This window comes from Trypanosoma brucei, chromosome 10 (assembly GCF_000002445.2).
Source record: "Trypanosoma brucei brucei TREU927 chromosome 10, whole genome shotgun sequence".
NCBI lineage: Eukaryota > Euglenozoa > Kinetoplastea > Trypanosomatida > Trypanosomatidae > Trypanosoma > Trypanosoma brucei.
In genome coordinates, this window is record NC_007283.1 from 2,235,243 (window position 1) to 2,256,199 (window position 20,957).

The window sequence follows — 20,957 nt, forward strand, 5'->3', positions numbered from 1 at the left end:
AAAAAAGGGATGGGAGCGTACGCGTGTGATGCGCAACATTGCATTATATGAGTTGTATTACCCACTTGCTTGCATGTGTTTGTTCCTTCTTCGTGCTAACCGCGGACTTTTGGTGGTCCCGGCCTCCTCGCAGTCCCCCTAATGTGTGTGTTGTCGGCGGCATACCCGTTAATGCTTATAATTTTTGACCTTTCTGCTGTGATGCATCAGTTGTTTATTTCATTTGGTCTGGTTTCCGCCCCAACTATGAGTCCGACAGTCATTTCCCATCTTCGCGAACCAACAGAATGTTTGCTTTGCGCATCAAGTGTTGTGTTACTTCTTCGGGTGACTGTTGGTTTGCATTACTTGTCATTACTTTCTTACCTAAATGGGAGTCCAAGATACCAGGGAGATTGCTCGCATTACATTAGAACAAATGCTGTGTTTACTTTGATCGCTGCCATTCCCCTAACGTTTGTGTTTCTTCCTACTTTTTTTCTTTTCTGAAAGCGACTTGTGACTTGCCTTTCTTCAAGAGCCAAATAAAATTAGAAGTCTACACGGTTGGGAGGGGGGAAAAGGAACGTATTCGGACCCGCACACACACACACACACACACACACACACACACACACACACAAACGAACAGGCGGACATAAATCCGAACGTGCGAGTAAATAATATATATCAACACATATATCTCTTTCACATTTGCACTTCTTGTGTTCGGTATTTTTCTTTCCTTTCCTCTTTTTTCCTTCTTCTCCTATCATTATTATTACCATTGTTGCTGACATTCTTGTACCTGTGGTTCTAACCCTCTCTGTGCTATCGTCTTGTCCAAATGAATCGATGCTACTCCCTCCTTTGTTCCGTGCTGAACAGCGGTAAACGTGCCCAAACGAGTTTCCCGTCGACACGGCGTACCGTAATTCACTCACGTGTGTTGCCAAGCGAATCCATAACGTCTTCCTTTTCTCCACCGGAAACCACAACAGCATCAAAAGATAAATCTAGAGGGGAGGCAGCGAGTAAAACCACGATGACTGGACCACTACAAAACTTTGGCGATGAACTTAACTTCCCAAAAATGGAAGAAGAGGTGCTGAAGCACTGGGAGGATATCGATGCATTCAAAGAATGTCTTAAGCAATCAGAAGGAAAGAAACCGTACACATTTTACGACGGACCGCCATTCGCGACGGGGTTGCCACATTACGGGCACCTCTTGGCTGGCACCATTAAGGATATCGTGTGTCGCTATGCCCATCAAACTGGCCATCACGTCGACCGCCGGTTTGGCTGGGATTGCCACGGGCTCCCCATTGAGTTTGAAATTGACAAGGAATATGGAATTAAATCTTCGCATGATGTGAAGAAGATGGGCATCGAAAACTACAACAACGCATGCCGCGCCATCGTGATGCGTTTTTCGGAGGAGTGGCGTAAAACTGTGACACGCATGGGGAGGTGGATCGACTTTGACAACGACTACAAAACGATGTATCTCTCGTACATGGAAAGTGTTTGGTGGGTGTTCAAAAGTCTCTGGGATAAGGGTCTCGTGTACAGGGGATTTAAGGTGATGCCCTTCTCAACGGCTTGCACCACTCCCCTCAGTAACTTCGAGGCCAACTTGAACTACAAGGACGTCAGTGACCCTTCACTAATGGTTACCTTCAGGACTAAAGATGACCCGAACACATTCCTTATAGCTTGGACAACAACACCGTGGACACTTCCAAGCAACCTGGCGCTTTGCGTTCATCCGGATATCGACTACGTTAAGGTCCTTGACAGCAAGACAAAACGTCACTACATCTTTGGCGAACCGCGACTTGGGGAGGTTTATCCCAAGAAGAAAGGCGATGGCAAGAAGGGCACGGAGGCATCCCCGTATACTATTGTCAGTCGTATGAAGGGGAAGGAGCTTGTCGGGACAAAATACGAACCGCTGTTTCCCTACTTTGAGGAGAAATATGGAGCCACCGCGTACCGTGTGCTGTGTGACGCGTACGTAGCGACGGACTCTGGCACGTGTGTTGTGCACCAGGCCCCCGGGTTTGGTGAGGAAGATAATCGCATATGCATCGACAGCGGTGTTATAACGAAGGAGGATATGCTTTGCCCTGTCGATGAAAATGGTTCTTTCACCCCAGATGTGGTGGATTTCCAGGGTCGTTACGTGAAGGAAGCCGACTCAGACATTATCAAGTACTTGGAGTCAAAGGGACTTGTCCATAGTAAGGGATCCATTGTTCACAGTTACCCATTCTGCTGGCGCAGCGAAGCACCGCTGATCTATAAGGCGGTTGACACGTGGTTCGTGAAAGTGGAGTCTTTGCGTGAGCAACTTCTTTCTGCGAATGAGGAAACGGAGTGGGTACCCGACTTTGTTAAGGTTAGGCGTTTCTCCAACTGGCTTGCCGACGCCAAAGACTGGAACGTTTCCCGTAACCGCTACTGGGGTACTCCCCTTCCTATTTGGCACAGCGAAGACTGGGAGGAGGTTGTGTGCGTTGGTAGTGTGGCTGAACTGGAAGAACTTTCCGGCACGAAGGGGATCACCGATATTCACCGCCATTTCGTTGATCAGTTAACGATCCCAAGTAAGCGCCCGGGTATGCCCCCACTGCGTCGCGTGGAAGTGGTCTTTGATTGCTGGTTCGAGTCGGGCTCCATGCCCTATGCGCAGATTCACTACCCGTTCGCGGCTAAGGATAGTTTCGTTGGGGAAAAGTTCCCTGCGGATTTTGTGGCAGAAGGTCTCGACCAAACACGCGGCTGGTTCTACACGATGCTTGTTCTCGGCGTTGCCCTCTTTGGGCGGGCCCCTTTCAAAAATGTTGTTGTGAACGGACTTATTCTTGCCGAGGACGGTAAAAAGATGAGCAAACGACTGAAGAACTACCCCGAGCCTGGAATCATCATAAATACGCACGGTGCAGACGCTCTGCGTATGTACATGATCAATTCCCCGGTGGTGCGGGCGGAACCATTGCGCTTCAGGGAACAGGGTGTAAAGGGCATTGTCAGAGACGTGATGCTACCTCTGTTTAATGCCGCAAAGTTTTTTATTGCGAATGCCAACTACTGCGTGGAGTTGGGTGGAAACGTGGCGACCGATGTTGTGAGCTCCAATGAAATGGACCGCTGGATTTTGGCGTCGACGCAAACGCTTCAACAATACGTAAAGCGTGAGATGGAAAAGTACCATCTATACAATGTCGTTCCCGGGGTCCTTCGGTTCGTTGTGGATCTTTCCAATTGGTACGTTCGTATGAACCGCCGTCGTATGAAAGACACTGTTGACTTGGAGGACCGCTCGAGGGCACTCTCGACAATGTTGAACGTTCTTTTTGCTGTTTCCCGTATTATTGCCCCTATTGCTCCGTTTGTTGCAGAAATGTTGTACCTACGCATCAAACCACTGCTTCCACAGGAGCAGCAGCTTAAATCGGTGCACTTTCACATGTTCCCGGAGGACGACATATCGAAGCATGACGAAGTGTTAGAGCGTGCTATGACTCGTATGGTCACCATTGTCGAGCTTGCTCGTGTTCTTCGAGATCGCATGGTTATTCCTATGAAGCGACCGGTGCGTCAAGTTGTCGTTGTTCATCCTGACGAGGCGTACCTTGATGACGTTCGGAAAGTGGTTACGTACATCAAGGAGGAGGTGAGTGCCTTTGAGGTTGTTCTTTCCTCCAGTGATGAATACGTCACAACCCAACTGGATGCGAGCATGGAAAACTTGGGTAAACTCTACCGCAACGAGGCACCACAAATCCGCAAGGCGATTCAGGCATTGGGACCAGCAGCGGTTACTGAGTTTCTCAAAACTGGCGAAGTGGAGGTGCTCGGCAAGAAGATATCGCGTGACGATGTGAAGGTGATCCGTAAAGTAAAGGATGGCATAACTGACTTTGAGAGCAACACTGACAATGATGTGGTCGTTCTCTTGGACAAGCGAGATGACCAAACGTTGGTGGACTCATGGCGCGCGCGGGAGTTCGTTAACCGAGTGCAGCAGCTCCGCAAGAAGGCCAAACTCATCGTCAAAGACATTATTGAGGTCTACTTCGAGACGGAGGATCCGGAACTGACTACCTCGATCCTCAACTGCTCTGAGCAGGTTAACAAAACTATCCGGGGGAAATGGGAAACAATGGACAAGCTCCCTAAAGGGGCTAAGCTAATTGCGGAGGAAGACAACTCGATATCGGGAGTTGGAATAAGAATTGTTTTCACACAACCGTCGGCTGGTGAATCGTAATGTGTGCATGGTGTTTCTTTATCCCATGCTCGGAACTTTGCCTCAGGGGAATCTCCCCTCTGTTTCAGACCTTAAAGACTGATGTAAGAATAAACGCAAGGGGCTTGGAGAACACCAGCAGGACGGTATGCTGAAGCGGGGGAAGTGGTAGTAGCAAAAAAAACTAAGAAGAGGCAACCGTAGGTGAGGAGGGGAGGGATGAAGTAATGTTGTGAATATGAGATTTAAAAAAAAGGATGCATGGGAAGCAAAAAGGACAACAAAAAGAAAAGAATAGTGGGGATGGGTCGGCGGGTGGATAGGGTGAGGTAACAACGGAGGAAAGAACAGACTGCATTTCAACATTGTTGTGATGTATACACCTTTTCATCCATTTTTTGTTTAATTTTTCCTTTTCAAAATATTTTCTAGTGATAACATAGAAGCTACTTTAAAGGAGTAGGTGTTTTGTTGTACTGACTTTTATTGGTTCCTAGCCTTCACCCAAGAGTATTGTCTCGTTGTTATCGTTCAACCACTGTGTTCCACTTCAGCCTTCCCTGGGAATCTAAGCTTTAAAATTTACTCCTGTGTCGCTCCCCCGATTTCTTGCTAGGCGTGACCCCACTGGTGACTGTGCGAACAGCAATGAATTAACGGTTTGATAACCCCAAATGGCCTTGTTTGCATTTCTTTCCTCACTTTCTTTTTGTGGGTTTCGGCTTGCCATGTTATCACTTCCACTTAGCACACCTCAGCAAATAGTGGACGTAGGCTGTTCCTCGCTTAGCAACGCTATCTGCTGATGACGCACTATGTTGATAGTGTATTGTACTGGTTCCCCACGCTGGTACTTGTGGTTTGTATGATTGTGCTGATCGTCACCGCGGTTGGTTTGAGTCTTGGGAAGTTCTGGCGGGGCTTATCATCGTGGTCATGGCGTCGTATTTTTTCCCTAACACGCATGTCGATGCGTCAAACCACATTTCGTGCATCGATGAATGCAGAAGAGGCGGTGGAAACGGCACTGCGGAAGGCTGGCTGGAAGCACGTTTTCCTCCGCCGTCGCGTCTTCGTGCCGCGGTTGCAACACAATCGTGAAATTGATGTTGTGGCTGTTGGACCCGTGGTGCTGGTGGTGGAAGTGAAACACTGGCGTGGCTCCGTTTGGTGCAATGGCCAGCGCTGGTTTCAACAGGTGCATAAGACTGCGCGGGCACTCGAGTTTGAAGACATTAGGGAAGATAACGTTGTAAAGGCGGCTGCACTCCGTCGACATATCGAAAACGATAAACGTGTACCGCTTCCAGACTTCAATTTACTTTCGGACTGTCTGCAGGAGAGTGAAGGGGATGGAACATGGTATGAGGACCGACGTCTCCACAAACAATGCGGCACCGTCATCATCCCCGTAGTAGTGTTCACGAACCCACTGGTTCGCTTGGATCCCAGCACGGTTAAGCAAAAGGATGACGTATTTGACTTGCCCGGGTTAGAGAGGTATGCAAGAAACCTCCTGTACAACACGCGTGGAGCGTCAGTCTTTGACTATTACAAACAGCGCGTTGATGAGTTTTTGCGTCCTATATTTATCGGAAGAAGTATAACACCCGATACTTATTGCCTATCTTTTTTTACTGAAGAAAAAGTGGCCCGCGTGGTCGAGCGTATGCGCACGTGGGACATGGTTTATCTTCTTAATGGGCGGCTGGTTCATGGGGATATTGTATCTTTTGGGCTCCCCTCTACCAACCGCCATTTTGTGCGTCAGCAGATATCTGATGTGGAGATTACATGGTTCGATGGTTTAATTGGTTTTGCGCGAACCATGTGGATGAACAGTGGTGGAATGGTCAAAATTACCCTTTCAAGTCCGCGAAAGAGGAAGGTTTTTAGTTTTCCTCTAATGCCGCGCCACTTGAAATCCATTTATAAGAACGACCGACTGGTGCTTAAGTTGGCGGGTACGACCAATTTGGAGGAAATACCTTTGGCGGATATCGCGACACTCCGGCTCAGTCAGCACCGGGAAACGGACGGATCCTAAAATGGAGAGATTTAAATCTCCTAAATCCGCTTCACTCGTGGCTGCTCAGCTCTGGAGTGGCTGTGAACGGGAGAGGGAGAAGTGGAAGACAGTGTTCACTTTGGTTTTTGGTTCTGTGCGCGTGTACATAAAAAACATAATGACTACCGGTGAGTTAGACTGACCATTGGCAGTTCCTTTCTCTACCTCTTATTAAATGACTTCATTACACGATATTGGTGGACATGGGTACCCTGGTTGTGTGAAGGGAAGTTCATCACAGAGCGGTGTATATCCTCGGTTAACTTTCCTCCATTGGGCTCAACTCAAATGGGAAGGTAACTTTTCTACGCGTAATTACTTAACACTATAACCAAGCAAACGGGAGAGCCATCATCCTTTCGAGTGGTATTCAAATTCCGCTACGTAGTCACCCATTTTCACACCCCTTCTTCAGGGTCATTGTTTAATTTGTGTTTCTTTACTCTCGAAACCTCAGGAAGTTAACGGCTTGCAAAAAGGACGGACTCTCAAGTTTGTGGAGTCGGAAGCAATCAAAGCAGCAAGAGCTGCTGACATTGGGTCATGCTTCGCACTAGCATTATTGTGCGGTGGGTTCCAAAGTACTTTAAGCGATCTATTCAAGCACCCCAAAGGCAGCGACGAGGAGGTCCAACAATTGAAGCGACATGTGGGAGGGACAATAAGTCCTACCCATCCGCTGACGCACGACGTGAAACGGTTTCCGGGCATGCGAAGAAACAAAAAGCACGGGATGCAACTGTGATGGCAAGTAAACAGCGCGTACCACATCCGAAAGCATTTTCTCCACATCGAACCCCAGAGGTTCGGGCGCTTGCAGAAAAGGCAACTACGATTCTCCGTTGTTTTGATCAACAAAAACTGGAGGGACAAGTGTTTAGTCGAGGAATAGGACCCGATTGCCATAGCTCTGGACTATCACCTTCCGCATTGACGAAGGATCATTGCGAGGACGCGCAACTCCGCCGGAGCAAGGGCAGTTTGTGTTTCATGGGAAAGACAGAGGTACTTGCTGTGCTCAAAGCTGTGCTTCCCCCACCCCCACTCAATAATGCGGCGTCTCTTTCCCACGGTGACTGCCAACGGCTATCAGAGCCGTGTGGGTCGACCCGTAGCCTTTTAGTTGCTATTCCTGATGACGAGGCTGCCAATGTTCATGGTTACCTACGACGTATAAGGGGCAAAGCTGAGGACAAGGAGGGAGATATTACAAGCATTGATAGTGCTGCTGGCGGGACAACTTTGGCTGCGTCTATGTCGTTGCGCGATGTGACTATTTTTTTGCAACTGTACGAAGCCGTGGAGAGTGAGGATGGTGCACTGCTTCTTCAACTAATGGGTGTGCTGAGACGCATTGTGTTTTCAGGTCACGGATGTGAATTTAACGAAGGAAGCCCCAAGGACACCGTTGGTGTGGTGTCGCAGCTGCTTGTTGTTCTTTCAAGTCTTGGTCTGGCAGAGGAACACGTCCTTCAGAGGCTAGTAAGTTCCACTGGGCCCTTCCTCACGACTCCCCTAATCCTTAACAGCAAAGAGTCCAATCTGATACAACTCCTTGTGGCACTTCACCGCTTCGGTTTCCACCACGAGAAGTGCTACACGGCTTGTGTAAGGGCATTGCAGACTGCAGCACATCGAGATCCGCTGAACTCTTTCATTCGGCATGCACTTCTGAAGCGTGGTAGCAAAGAGCCCGCGCAGCTCTCGAAGGGAGGCATCAGAATCCCTCGGTGTTTGAATGGGCTAACAGTGAGTGATTTACTCGAGGCACTCTCTGGGATGGCTCTTAGTTTACACAGACAGAAAGTTGTTGTGGACTTGCTCCTAGCCACGATAGTCGCTATCGTACTGAACGAAGAGCTTGCAATGACAAATAAACCCCATCTCCGCAATCCGGAAAATATCGTGACCACTGCCGATGAACATGCCTTCATGCAGGACTGGATTTCGGCTCGGGCACTACAGGTACAACGTGCAGCTAAAGTAAGCGAACAAATGGAATTGCCTCACCCAGTAATCCCTCAACTCTTCGAGCGACTCGCTGTTCGTTACCGTGGGCTGATCGTTGATGGTGGCGATGGGGATATTAGTCCAGAGAATGTGGGCTTCTACGATGCCGTCACAGCAGACTTGATAAAGGTATCGAGAAGTAAGTGACCGGGACACTATCGACTGTACACATGTTCCTCTTCTTTTCTTCTTGCCGATCAGCTGCTGTGTCGCACCTGCTCAGCTGGTAAATACTTGTATGTGTGTTAATATGCCGTACCGTGGTTCCTTATTATCCCTCCTGGTGTCGCACCCACTATGTCTCCTCTTTCTGCGCGAAACGTCATTTGTTAGACTATTGTAACTAATAGCGCTATCACAGTAACAAAAATAAGGTAATTGCATAAACGTCCAAGCGGTAACAAAAATTGCTACAAACCGCCCTGTAATTCAAAGATAACAAACTGCCGGGTGTACATAATTAACTAGCTTGAAAGAGGGAGAGCACACAAAGCAAGGAAGGCTACATTGCACTCTTGTAGGTGGTGGATAGGTGTACGAGAAGGAGTGGAAAATAGATTCCACAAAATCACACCACACTGAAAGAGAGAGTGAAGGGCAAGTGGATAACTAGTGGAGGCGGTGCGGGTAAAGCAAGAAATAAGCGGAAAGCTAACAAAGGGACAAAATGTCTGAGGAGTCCTTGACGTTTGCTGAAGTTGTGGCCCGCAAGAATCGTGGGAGCCAATCCGAACTTGTCGGTGCGGATGACAGTGTTGCCAGCCTGCCTTCACATGGAGCACTTCAAAATGGATTAATTGTATTACCATCGCGCCCTTCGGTGGGTGAGAGCTACGCGGATGCAGTAAAGTCAGCGAGTGTGAAACTTGGTGGTGTTCCGGTGAATGTGTCCAAGCTGGATGGCCATGAGTCCGTCACGAATTCAACTTTACAAGAACAGGAGTCCGTACTTTCTTCCTGGGCTGATGATGACGAATGTTTCTTTGACTCGGTTCGAAACGCCTTGCAGAACAGAAATGATGAATTTGAATTGAGGGGCTACCCCAACAATAGCCTTTCTTACGTCAATGTTGGTAATAACGGTTCTAACAACGTTTATGGCAACTCCAATAACAATTACGGTGGCTACAGCAACTTCCGGCGGGGTCGTGGGTCACGTGGGTGGCGGTTCATTAACGGTAACGAAGCAAATTCCAGCAATGGCAACACCCACAGCAACAACAACAAAAAACGAAAGGGATATAACAACAAAACTTGGGGCTCCTACAATCCACCTTGTGGAGTTGATTCTTTAAACCACTTCGGTGGTGGGAGGTTCAGTGGATTTCGGTAGCTGTGCATATCCTTCCTCTATTCAGTGAATAAATGGAAGTTGTGGCTTCTTTTTTTTTCTTCTCGTTTTGTTTGTTACATGTGATGATGGCATTATATCCCCCTTCTTCTTACCTGTATTGTTCTCTTCGTAGTGACTGTTGTTGCTTCCCTGGGGCGATAATTGGTTTGTTGTGTGCTGACTCAGTTTTGCTGATGTTCGTTTGGCCTTCAGCTGCACAAACGATTTTTTTTCCCCCTTTCTACGTTTCTCTTCCACCCCCTCCCCCCCCCCCCAAAAAAAAAAAAAGACACACACACACACGTCGTTGTTGTTGCTGTTGTCCCTGGGGTTCAGTGTGCGGGAAAATGGAGCGGATATTCGGTGTGTGATGAGGTCCCATTTGGAGTGCGTGTAGCGCAGCAGTTGAGAGTTTAATCGAGCAATGAAATAAACAAAAAATTTAACTGGGCTACTGAGAGGTAATAAACTGGCGAATGGATTCCCTTATGCTTCCATCCAGTAGAGAGGTAGTGCGGAAGTAAGTGAAGGAATTAGGAAGGTGCTTAAAGGAAGTGCTGCTGTCTTTTTTTTTTTCCTTTGTGACGTTTTTGAATGTTTTTATTTTGCCATTTGAAGTATGCCCACATGTGCGCCATATATCTTTGTATATATATATATATATATATGTGTGTATGTGTGTGATTCGTTTGTTTTTTGTTTCTTCGGTTTTTTCTCATGCTATGCGCTAATACGCTTAAATTGGACCTGCATCCATTTTTCTCCTCTCTTTTCAACGTACGTTTCAGTCTCTAGCAGTTGACACTGCCTTTATTATTATCATTACGATTTTATTATTTTAGCCTGCTGCCTTTCATTCGATCCGCTGGGCACCTTCTTTTTTTTTCTTTTTTATGTCACCGACCATTACCTCTTCTTTCTTTTTTTTTGTTTGTTTGTTTCTTCCATTTTGTTTTGAATTTTCAGACCGCGCTGCCGCTTTTGTATTCCACCAATTAAAAACAAGAGCACACGCACAAAAATACTAACACAAAAGGAAAAGAAAAAAAAACAAAATTAAATTAAATTAAATGTATGGTTGGATAAGTAAATAAATGACAAATTGGGCGATTTAAAAAAAAAAAAAGGAAGACCAGCTGATGACATGTGGGAAGATGTATACGAACTAACACAAAATTGGCAGCGCTAACCTCCCTTTTTTTCCTTCTCTTTTGTTTTGCAATTGACAGTGACAATATGAGGAATTGTAACCGGATGAAGGAAAGACAAAATAACTAATACATTTGTACGGAAATGATATATATATATATATATATATATATATATTCCGTGAATTTTGTTTCTTTTTCAAGTACATGTTGAAATATGTTTGTCTTTACCTTTCTTTTGCTTTTTATTTTTCTTTCCTCACGTTAATCACCGCGCACAGTTTCCTCTCGAGGTCATCTGTTTTCAAGAGCAACAAAAGCAAAATAATAAAAAAAAAGGCGCTTTTTCTTTTTATTTCGTTTACTTCTTTCGGTATGTACGGTGGCCTGACGATGATAGCGTCCAATTTTTTTTTTGTCAATTCTTTTTTTTTCCTTTCTCCCTTTTAGTTAACATGCGCGTGGAGAAAAAAGGTTAAACTCACAACTCTTTTGGTGGTTACTCATTTTTTTTTGTTTTTTTAAATCTCGTTTTGTTGTTCTATTTTACTTTTTTATGCAAATGCATTGCCTGTTGTAATATTTGGTTGCTTCGCATTAACCAGTCCCCCCTCCCTCAAATGTTTACATTTTTTGTTGCATTTGCATCAGTTGATACTTGTAGGAGACTGTGATGATGATGATTATTATGATTATTATTATAATAATTATTGCGTGGGAAAAGGAAGGCAAAGAGAAGTAAAACAAACGAGGGTGGAAAAAATACATCCCCCTCCCCAGGAAGGAAAAAAAAAAACGAATATGATTGGTGTTTTTCAGTTTAATGAATTGTAACTTCTCAACAGGATGCGGGGGGGGGAAGTGGTGTGAGCCGAGGAATTCGTAATTGATAAGTGACAGTACTGCCATAGCACAAACAAACACGCCAAGTATTGAATTTGAAGGTTCTAAAAAAAAAAAAATACTCGGAACTAATTTGGTTCATTTCGATGCCGGAGAGTAGTCACTGTTTCATTACTTTTTTTCTATGTTTTGTTTTTTCTCTTTTGGTTTATGTTTTAATTTCAAGGTCAGCTTCTCTGATTTGTGGCGGGCTCTAGCGAGTATTGATCTCAGTTTGAATTTGCGCTTTTCACCTTTCATATTTTTTTTTTTATGGTTCACGTGTGAGGTGAGGTGTGCTGCTGTTTTTTCTTTGTTTATTTTATTTTTTTTTTTTTGACACAATCATGTGGGCATAAATGTTCGGTTTGTTCAATTTGCATTAGTGATATTTGCAGCTGTTGCGACTGTGGATGTGCAATGAGGTAAAGTACAGAGACACAACCCATGATAGTGAGTAAAAAAAATAAAATAAAAAATTGAAAGTGATAACTTTTGTATTAGGGGAGGATAAGGGACAAAGAAGAGAAGAATCAGTTAGTGAAGGAATAGTATGAAGTTATTGTAGTACTAGCGAAGGAGTGCGTGATCATCTGACCAATAGCTGAAATAATTACTTTTCAAAAACGAGTAAAATCGCCGTTTTTTTTTTTGGTGTGTGTCGTTCAGGCCGGTACCTTTTCTTGAAACGATCCTTTCCTTTCCTTCCCTTCCCTTTTTGTTTTTTTTTTCTTACCTTCTCATTGATTAGAGGTGAAAATTTCCGGTGCTTCAGTACGGCATTACCGACGGAAGTTTCACTTTTACACACGACCTTATGGAAACCTCATGTGCCTCTGCAGAAGTGCGTAATGAATTGAGTAAATTATTGCAGCGGTTTCAAGATCCAGAGGTTCAGTTTGACCCCATTCAAAAACGTGGAGTCATAAGTAAGGTGATTGGTTACATGACGATGGGTGTTGACACTTCATGTCTCTTTCCACACTTGACACTTGCATGTGAGACGACAGACTTTGTCACCAAGAAACTCGTTTACCTTTATCTCAGCAATCATGCAGAGAAGAATCCTGAAGTGGCGTTACTTTGTATAAACACACTTATTAAAGAGTGTAAGGAACAAAGTCCCATTGTGCGAGGACTTGCGCTGCGCTCCCTTTCTTCCCTTCGGTTGCCACAACTGTTTGAGTACTTATTTCCTGTCCTAAAGACTGCCTTCACCGATCCATCCCCTTATGTGCGCAAGACGGCGTGCACATGCGCCCTTAGAGTTTTCCGCGCGTCACCCGCGGAGTTTCGCAGGCATCAGTTTCTCAACAACGTCCTAAAGGCCTTGCAGGATAGCGATGCTCTGGTGTGTGGGAATGCATTGGCAGTGCTTCTTGAAGTCTCCCGCGAAGCCGAAGCTAATGGTTGTACGGAAGGTGTTTTGCATGTGACAAAACCTTTATTGTACCAACTGCTAAACATCATGAAACGCGTCTCCGAGTACCACCGCGTGCAGATTATTAGCCTCATACATAAATACGTACCTCAAGATGAGAGTGAAATGTATGACATTATGAATTTATTGGATGAACACCTCCAGACGAGGAATAGCGGTACTGTACTAAGTGTGTGCAAGGCTTTGTTTCACCTGACGCAGAATCACCCTGCGATGTATTCTGAGGTTCTCAGTCGCTTAAAGGCCCCGCTTCTTACGCTAGTGTCGTCGTGCACTGGAACAGAGGCGGTGTATCCTGTGCTATGTCATATTAAGCTGCTGCTGCAACATGAGCCCCGGCTTTTTCAGGATGCATACAAGTCATTCTATTGCCGCAACGGGGACCCAACCTATACAAAGACGGTTAAGATGGATATACTTAGTATGTTAGTGACTCCCACCTCGGTAGGAGATATTCTCAATGAATTTGTAGCGTATGCGCACGAACGTGGAAGCAGCGCGGTGTCATGTGCCGCCATCGAGGCGATTGGCCGAATCCCATTGAAACTACCAGCGATGGTGGAGGATGTGACGAAGCATCTCGTTACATTCCTGGAGAGCAGTGTTGAGTACGTACGTAACACGAGCATCACGGTCATGAAGGGCGTTCTGAAAAATCGTCGGTATATTCCCACGGTCCAATTGTTTCTTGAGAAGCTGATGGAATCATATCGTGAGATGGATGTGGTGGAACCTGAGAGCTCCGTAGCGCTTGTGTGGCTTCTCGGCGAGTATGGTGAGCACATAGAAGAGGCGCCGTATATTTTGGAGGAGATGTGTAATGATTCTCTTCTCAAGCGCCCAGCAGAGTTCCTTCGACAGTTTCTTACATCCTCCATAACATTGTTCTTCAAACGCCCACCGGAAATGCAACGCGTTCTAGGACGGATGTTCCAACTGCTTGCCAATGACTTCACACATCCAGATGTTCACGACCAGGTGCGTCTCTACTATCGGTTACTCCGAGAGAACCCAGAAGTAGCTTCCTACGTAATATGCGCCCCGAAGTCTGACATTATCGAGTTTGCAGAGGAGCGGAACGCGGAACTCAAGGATAAACTCTTTGATGAGTTCAATACACTCTCTGTTGTGTATTTCCGACCGAGTGAAGAATTTGTCCGCGACTCTGCACCACGCACAGGCGATGATGACGATGATAAAACTGAAGATGAAGAACAGGAAGACGATCCCACACATGACGAGGATGGGAATAAGACAACACACGAGGGGATAGCAGGCCACAATGTCTCCACTTTGCCTAACGTTTCTCATCCTCATTTGGAAAGCAACTTTAGTCTCTCAGTTGATGCGAGCATGGAACTGCACGAGTTTGAGCATCGCTGGATCTCGCTTGGTGATTCAGTTGTGACGACAGCCAACATGCAATTGCGGCTGCGCAGTGTCCCTGACATGGAAATGTTTGAAGATGCACTTGACGTGTGTGGAGTCGTCATGCTTACGGCTGGTCCTCACAATGATGGTGATAGATGCTTTTTGTATGCGCAAGAAGAGGGCGCAATGGGAGCGTACTTTCTACTGGAGGTATGCCTGTCGAGGAATGGTATGGTAAACGTTAAGGTGAAGTCCGACAGCGCTCACATGCAGCAATTTTTGCAACATTTTCACAAAATCATGGATCAGTTTTGACTTCGTCGTCGTGGCGTTTTATTTTTGTTGACATTGTTTATTTTTGTTCGAGTTAATCACATTACACAGTCCGTTGCACCGGTTTTTGGTATCACTTCACGCGAAACTGTTAAGTAGAAACAATGAAATTGAGGGACGTACGATTCACTGTACATTTTAGTGCTGTTTGTTCGAGTTGTGCCACTTCATTTATTTTTTTTCTGCTTTCTTATCACCTGTTGCGGCCACACTTGGGCAAATGTATGGCCACGAGTAACAATCAGTTGCGACTGGGTTTCTCTTATCCGCTGTTGTTTAACCATCTTTTGAGGATGAAGAGTGGGAAATGCGGGAAATCATCGAAATACAGCTTTTCAGTTTGGGGAAAGGACTGCTTTCGGATTTGACGATTGGCAGAGGCTATTATTATTATTATTTTCTGTTGTCTGCGCAGTTATTTTTTCCCCATCTTCATGCATCCGCTCAATAAAACTGTAGCGAAGAAAACAAGAAAAAACAGCACACACACCTCTGGAGTGCATTCTTGATCAACTCGTCGCTATTTTTACCTTACTCGCTTAGACTTTGCCTTAGTGTCAAAAGGACAGTTGGCAGGAAGCTTTAACGAAGGGAGGAGGAAGAAAGACGACTGAAGTAGATCGCGGCGTCAGGACGTTATAAGGAACTGCGCCTCTTAACTTTTGATTGTGCATATACAGGTAACTATCATTTGCAAGTATATATATATATATATACGCATATATTTGAATAGATATGGATGACAAACAGGCGTTCTTTGTACGCTGCATAGATGGAAAGACATTTAAGATGGTGATTCGGGGGGACCTGGGGAAGTTAACTGTTGGAAAGATTAGGCGATACCTAAAATCATACGGTGTCCAAGATGGGATGCAGCTACTCTTCAACGGTTTGTCGCTTGCGGACGAGCAGGTGGGCAGCGATTTTGGCCTTTGCAATGGTGCCACGCTGCATTTGGGTCCTCCATCGTTTAGTGAACCTGCGGTCCCACAACGGACTCATGGCCAAGGCTTTAGTGACGAGGCAGCTGGTTCAAGGACCGGAGACCCAACTGATACACCTCATTCATCTCTGAGTGGTGACTCGCGGGAACGTAACTCAAAAGCGGACTCCACGCATCGTGACCCGTGTGGTGGGTTAAGTCATGCCGATCCAGCGAGAGGGACTGCCACTTACTCAGGGGGACGTTATAATGTGGATAAAGGGATCCCTGTTACCGCTACCTCTGCAACGAAAACAAATATTGATAGGATCCCCAGCGCCGATTTGACTAGTCACAGTGGTTTCCCGGTGGCTCTCGAAGTAGAGAACCAGCAACTGCGCGAACAGGTGGAGTTACTGCGTCGGGAGGTCGCCGACTTGAGGCAAAAGAACAAGGCGCCGCGCGCCACGGTATTGCGACAGGATCTCACATCAATAGAGGTGCTGCAGAGTGCTAAATCCAACCTGCAAGAACTTGCTGAAGAACTTGGTGTTCCACTTCAATTCGATACGAACTTCACTTGTGTGGTGGGTGATGACGAGAGCCACACCGTCTTGGTTACCTTTGACTGTGTCACTGAGCGTCTCTATATATATTCCACCCTCCTCACTCAAATTCCGCATGATGGTGAGGTTCGCGCCAAGTTGTATGAACTTCTACTGGAGGGTTCATTGCTTAGCCGCGAGGTTTGTGGCGGTGGCATCGGCATATCACCGCAGAACGGTCTCGTGCTTCTCTCTACCACCATACCTCTGCGGCACTGCAACTCCTCCGCGTTGAAGGATATCATGCCGGTGTTTGTTGAAACAGTTGCGCGCTGGCGTTCGCTCATAAATGAACTGCTTAACTAGCACGATAATAGTTTGAAACCTCTTTTCATTGTTATTGTTCGCTTCCTTCCCATTCTTCGTGGGTTGATGAGGGGGCAGTCAAGTTTCATATGAAGTGCTTGCTGCGCCCCCACCCCGGCCTCTTTCGTTTCTGTCTTGGCTTCCCGCCACCGCTATTTGCAGCTACTGCTGCTTTATCACATCGGAGTTTTGAGGGACACACGAGAGAGCATTTGGTCACACAGTCACTATTAACATGTTGAGATGGAGGTAAGACGATAGACCATGTGATAGAGGGGAAAACACTAGTAAGCTCAACGGAAGGAAGGAAGTTTAGATGAAAATAAAAAAATTTTGAAGAAAGAACACAAATGGGGAAGCATGTGAAGGGGAAGGGGAAAATGAAGGGTAATACCTTTTGTTGGTACAGCGTAGTTTAGTGATTGCTTGGGGATCGGACAGCCGATCAGAAAGGGCAAGTTTCTTTGCACTACATATCTAACGGGTTCCAATATTCAGTTGAGTGCAGCACACTGACGGAGATGCGTTTGAAAAACTCGTGAGGCCGCTGCGAAAACTGACGGCAGGAAGGGTTCGAAGAAAAGGAGGAGAGTACGTGCTAGGTGTGGGTGGTGGTGGTAATTTTATATTGCTTCGTCTTTTATGTTTTATGCTGTTTATGTTTTAACTTATCTGCCCAACCAAAGGCTGTGGTCACACGCCGCAAACTAGGTGGGTTTAGAAGGCAAGGTTTGAATTATGTGCCTTCTTCTTTTCGTTGTTAACTAAATCCCCTTCCTTTTCTTTCATTTACTTCGTGGAGTACCACCCTCCATATCACATACATACACACACGCACGTACAGAATTACCTCTCGCCGCGATGTCCTCGTTAAGAATTGGCCTTTAATATGTCCCTTTACTTACCGTTATATCTGACGTGCACGGATCTACGTATCGGGCCGGGACCTTTTCTCACTTTTACTTCGGTCGGATCTCACCCAATGCATTCCCCTTCTCTCGATAGGCATTTGAACGAGCGTTTGCGCGTAAATTTTCCCGTTCCACCTTTTAACTTTCTTCTTCACTGAAAGAATTCAACAATCGTCATACATATAAGTGTGCGAAAGCATGTGCGTTCATCAACTAACTGTCGGTCTTGTAGTACCCAAGCATACCTTTTTATCTTTCTTTTTTTTTTTACTAAACCGGTGTGTAACCGTGCCTGTGAGATATAGAGAATCAATAAAAGGGAGACGGTAGGGAAGTGGGTCTTTGAAAAAGACAAAAAACAAAAACAAAAATCAAATCGGACTACGAGGTGATATTGAGACCTCCCCGCTGATTTGTGTGCACGGAAGGAAAATGCCGCCGCCGCCACCAGCACCACCGCCACCGCCACCGCCACCACCTCCACCCAAGGCAACAGAAGGCAACTCATCAAGCACCGTTGGAGGCGCGGCATCGGCCCTCTTTGCTGAGATCCGCCAGGGTGGTGATAACATTACCTCTCGACTCCGCCACGTGACGGATGATCAAAAAGCATATAAACAAAACATTCAACACGGTGCCGTTGATTTCTCCGACCTCGATGCAAAGAAGGCAGAGGCGGAGGCCAAGCGACAGCAGAAGCAAAAGCAACCGGAAACCACCGCAGCGGAGGAACCCGTGACGCGACTCGAAGGGGACAAGCGGTGGGTGGTTAAACACCACAAAGGAACTCCTTCGGAACCCTGCAAGGTGACTTTGGAAGATGTCAATATGCGTCATGCCGTGCACATTCACGGTTGTGACAACACATTTGTTGAGGTAAAGGGGAAAGTTAACACGGTCTCCGTTGTGTCATGCAATAAGGCGCAAGTTATCCTGGAGAGTGTTGTCTCGGCTTTGGAGGTCCTCAAGTCTGACAGCGTTGATGTTACGGTGCGGCGTTTTGTCCCCACTGCTATGGTTGAGAAAAGCACGTCGGTGAATCTCTTCCTCATGGATGTTGAGGAGGCGCCGAACACTGAAATTGTAACAGCATGCAGCAGCGCTGTGAATGTGAACTTCCCTACCGTGGAGGATCCAACAGATATTTTGGAAAGACCCCTCCCGGAGCAGTTCGTCTCACGTATTGTGAGGGACAATAGAGGAAAGTATAAGATTGAGACGAAGCCAAATGAGGTGGCGTAGTGAAATTCCTATAGCATCCCAGTTTGCGTGTAAGAGCGTATTTTTACTTCAGCCGCATTTACATTTGGGAAGGGACTGAAGGGCGGGGTAGAGGCGGTTCCTGTTAACGAGCATGGGTGGGAGAAGAGTAACCCCACACGAAAACGATGCGGCGTGAAAAAGTCGCGCGATCAAGAATAGGAAAAAGACAGTAGAGAGTGTAGCAAGAGGGAAGATTAAGGTGGGAAAAATTTATTACTTACACCAGATAGGTTTCGGCATCAACTCTACAATCTTCCGCATTTGGCGGAAGGGATGTCTGTGGAAGGGGGGAGAAGGTAAAAATTTGTTGTGGAATGTACTTTTGTTTGCTGCTTTCTCGGCAGGCGGAAGGAGCCGTTTCATCCGAATGTCGCAGGTATTTCGTTTTGCTTCGCCTTCGTCTCTTCCCCTGTGTTTGCTCAACCTCTTGCGTTGGGTGCGTTGGTTCATCGTTGCCGCTCCCCTTCAAACGTTTCGATTTCATTCTGTAAATACGCGCCTCTCAACGGTTGATTTTTACTGCTTTGTGGCCAAACTAGCTGGTTTATTTCTTTTATAATGCTCCTTTGATGTTGTGTCTCGTTGAAAGAGCAGATGCAGTCCGTTGAGTGAAGTTGTGTGCTTTGGTGTGTGTACCGTTCCTCCACCCTCTTCTCTGGGGTTTTATCTTTCTTAATTTCCTCTGCATTCCTTTGTACTCATTGTTTTTCGCTTCCCTTCTGTGCCAACTTGTATGTGTGCCCTCGCGGCTGGTGCAGCCTGTCCTTCCTATCGCAAAGGGCACGCTAACGAACGTAGAAGGGGTGAGTACGTTGGACGCACTCATAAGCAGCTGAATTAACAAAGTGACGATAAAGAACGCAGCAAAAAAAGTTAGAGAGAGTTACGGAGTCCGTAAGGGAGTTTCAACGGTCGTCAAGGTGACCAAATAGGTCCACGCATACTGGCAGATACATATATATATATATATAATATACGTGTTGTGCTTACCTAGGTGAATCAACATGACTTCGCTCAACACAGAGCTGGCTCTCGCAAAGAGGTTTCATATGCTGAGCAAAAATTATAGCAACCGCCCTGTCATCGCGCGCCGCAACACGCTTCCCACTCTTGTGCGGTTTATTCGGAGTAACGACCGAGAAACTCGTCACTACTCCCTCTCTGCGCTCCTGCTGCTTGCGCAACACGAGGAAAATGTGGAACTACTTTGCTTGGAGCGCGGCCTCGTCCCGGGTGTTTACGCAGTTTACAAAGATGCCGATTACGACGACCCCCAGTTACGTGAAATAGCAGATCAAATTCTGAACTGTCTCGAACCCGTTTTGCAGGGCAGAGACCCACGTAAGGCTAGCCAAACAAGCGTAACTCCTGTTGGGAGTAGCAGTGATGCGGTTGACAGCGATCCTTTAAATGATAGTTTTTCCCCCAGTCGACGAGCGCGCGCGGGCAGGGTGCTGCGGGGAGTTGGCTCGGATGCTATCCACACTGTTCTACTTGACATCCCCGCGTTGGATCCGAATGGGGGGGACAATATTGAGGCTATCGAAGACATCTTTCAAACAACGCGCGGCGTTTTGTCATACTCTATTTTTGTGGAGAACAGACAGGCACGTCTGTTCGTTACATGTGCCACACAGGTAGTGCAACAAGTCCTCTCCGACTCTGGTTTCGAATCAGTGGTAGTTCGCGATGACGTCGTCAACCAGGAGATGTTTGGCGGCGGAGCTGACGGCAGTGCCGGGTTAAATAGCGGTGGGAATAGAAGCAATACAAGCTACTACGATGGCGGTTCTCCACAGCACCGTCCCTCTTATCTGCAAAGTGTCGCCAACAGCATCTACCAGTCCGCACTTGTCCTTGGAGGTGGCAGCAGGAATAATGACACGCTGTCGGCACGTGTTAACGAGCAGCGGACGAGGGAGCAAGAAGGAGAATCAACATTTGGGTACATATCGAAAACGCTGTCGAAGTGGTGGTGATTTGGTTAGTAGCAATACGATCCGTAGCTAACGTCGCTATTTTTGAACAGGGGAGGTGTGAAAAAGATGTATGAAGCGGGAGGGGTCTCACCGAATGGGTGTCACTCGAACTGCAGCGCTGTTTTATCGTGGATGGACTGGTAAAAGG

At 46.5% G+C, this 20,957-nt stretch overlaps 8 protein-coding genes across 8 annotated transcripts, besides 11 other annotated features; all 8 read left to right on the forward strand.

The window, feature by feature from the left end:
• The first annotated feature begins 580 nt into the window (after window positions 1-580).
• Window positions 581-622: a microsatellite.
• Window positions 623-826: 204 nt separating this feature from the next.
• Window positions 827-4,258, forward strand: Tb10.6k15.1220 (isoleucyl-tRNA synthetase, putative; the record flags this gene model as incomplete). Its single annotated transcript, XM_818050.1, has 1 exon — window positions 827-4,258. The coding sequence occupies one exon, from the start codon at window positions 827-829 to the stop codon at window positions 4,256-4,258; it is 3,432 nt and encodes a 1,143-aa protein (XP_823143.1).
• A 784-nt stretch (window positions 4,259-5,042) lies between these two features.
• On the forward strand, window positions 5,043-6,284 carry Tb10.6k15.1210 (hypothetical protein, conserved; the record flags this gene model as incomplete). Its single annotated transcript, XM_818051.1, has 1 exon — window positions 5,043-6,284. The coding sequence occupies one exon, from the start codon at window positions 5,043-5,045 to the stop codon at window positions 6,282-6,284; it is 1,242 nt and encodes a 413-aa protein (XP_823144.1).
• A 564-nt stretch (window positions 6,285-6,848) lies between these two features.
• Window positions 6,849-8,462, forward strand: Tb10.6k15.1200 (hypothetical protein, conserved; the record flags this gene model as incomplete). The annotated part of the gene is made up of 1 exon (XM_818052.1): window positions 6,849-8,462. One exon carries the CDS (start codon window positions 6,849-6,851, stop codon window positions 8,460-8,462), a length of 1,614 nt encoding a protein of 537 aa, XP_823145.1.
• Window positions 8,463-8,982: 520 nt separating this feature from the next.
• Window positions 8,983-9,648, forward strand: Tb10.6k15.1190 (hypothetical protein, conserved; the record flags this gene model as incomplete). Its single annotated transcript, XM_818053.1, has 1 exon — window positions 8,983-9,648. One exon carries the CDS (start codon window positions 8,983-8,985, stop codon window positions 9,646-9,648), a length of 666 nt encoding a protein of 221 aa, XP_823146.1.
• Window positions 9,649-10,284: 636 nt separating this feature from the next.
• Window positions 10,285-10,324: a microsatellite.
• Window positions 10,325-10,690: 366 nt separating this feature from the next.
• Window positions 10,691-10,720: a sequence feature (AT_rich).
• Window positions 10,721-10,944: 224 nt separating this feature from the next.
• Window positions 10,945-10,974: a microsatellite.
• Window positions 10,975-11,469: 495 nt separating this feature from the next.
• Window positions 11,470-11,508: a microsatellite.
• Window positions 11,509-11,983: 475 nt separating this feature from the next.
• Window positions 11,984-12,016: a microsatellite.
• Window positions 12,017-12,136: 120 nt separating this feature from the next.
• Window positions 12,137-12,159: a sequence feature (AT_rich).
• A 211-nt stretch (window positions 12,160-12,370) lies between these two features.
• Window positions 12,371-12,396: a microsatellite.
• Window positions 12,397-12,495: 99 nt separating this feature from the next.
• On the forward strand, window positions 12,496-14,805 carry Tb10.6k15.1180 (adaptin complex 4 subunit, putative; the record flags this gene model as incomplete). The annotated part of the gene is made up of 1 exon (XM_818054.1): window positions 12,496-14,805. The coding sequence occupies one exon, from the start codon at window positions 12,496-12,498 to the stop codon at window positions 14,803-14,805; it is 2,310 nt and encodes a 769-aa protein (XP_823147.1).
• A 716-nt stretch (window positions 14,806-15,521) lies between these two features.
• Window positions 15,522-15,548: a microsatellite.
• A 10-nt stretch (window positions 15,549-15,558) lies between these two features.
• Window positions 15,559-16,656, forward strand: Tb10.6k15.1170 (hypothetical protein, conserved; the record flags this gene model as incomplete). The annotated part of the gene is made up of 1 exon (XM_818055.1): window positions 15,559-16,656. One exon carries the CDS (start codon window positions 15,559-15,561, stop codon window positions 16,654-16,656), a length of 1,098 nt encoding a protein of 365 aa, XP_823148.1.
• Window positions 16,657-17,999: 1,343 nt separating this feature from the next.
• Tb10.6k15.1160 (G-actin binding protein, putative) lies at window positions 18,000-18,809 on the forward strand (the record flags this gene model as incomplete). Its single annotated transcript, XM_818056.1, has 1 exon — window positions 18,000-18,809. The coding sequence occupies one exon, from the start codon at window positions 18,000-18,002 to the stop codon at window positions 18,807-18,809; it is 810 nt and encodes a 269-aa protein (XP_823149.1).
• Window positions 18,002-18,046: a microsatellite.
• A 975-nt stretch (window positions 18,810-19,784) lies between the features above and the next one.
• Window positions 19,785-19,806: a sequence feature (AT_rich).
• A 28-nt stretch (window positions 19,807-19,834) lies between these two features.
• Window positions 19,835-20,809, forward strand: Tb10.6k15.1140 (hypothetical protein, conserved; the record flags this gene model as incomplete). The annotated part of the gene is made up of 1 exon (XM_818057.1): window positions 19,835-20,809. The coding sequence occupies one exon, from the start codon at window positions 19,835-19,837 to the stop codon at window positions 20,807-20,809; it is 975 nt and encodes a 324-aa protein (XP_823150.1).
• Between the last annotated feature and the right edge of the window lie 148 nt (window positions 20,810-20,957).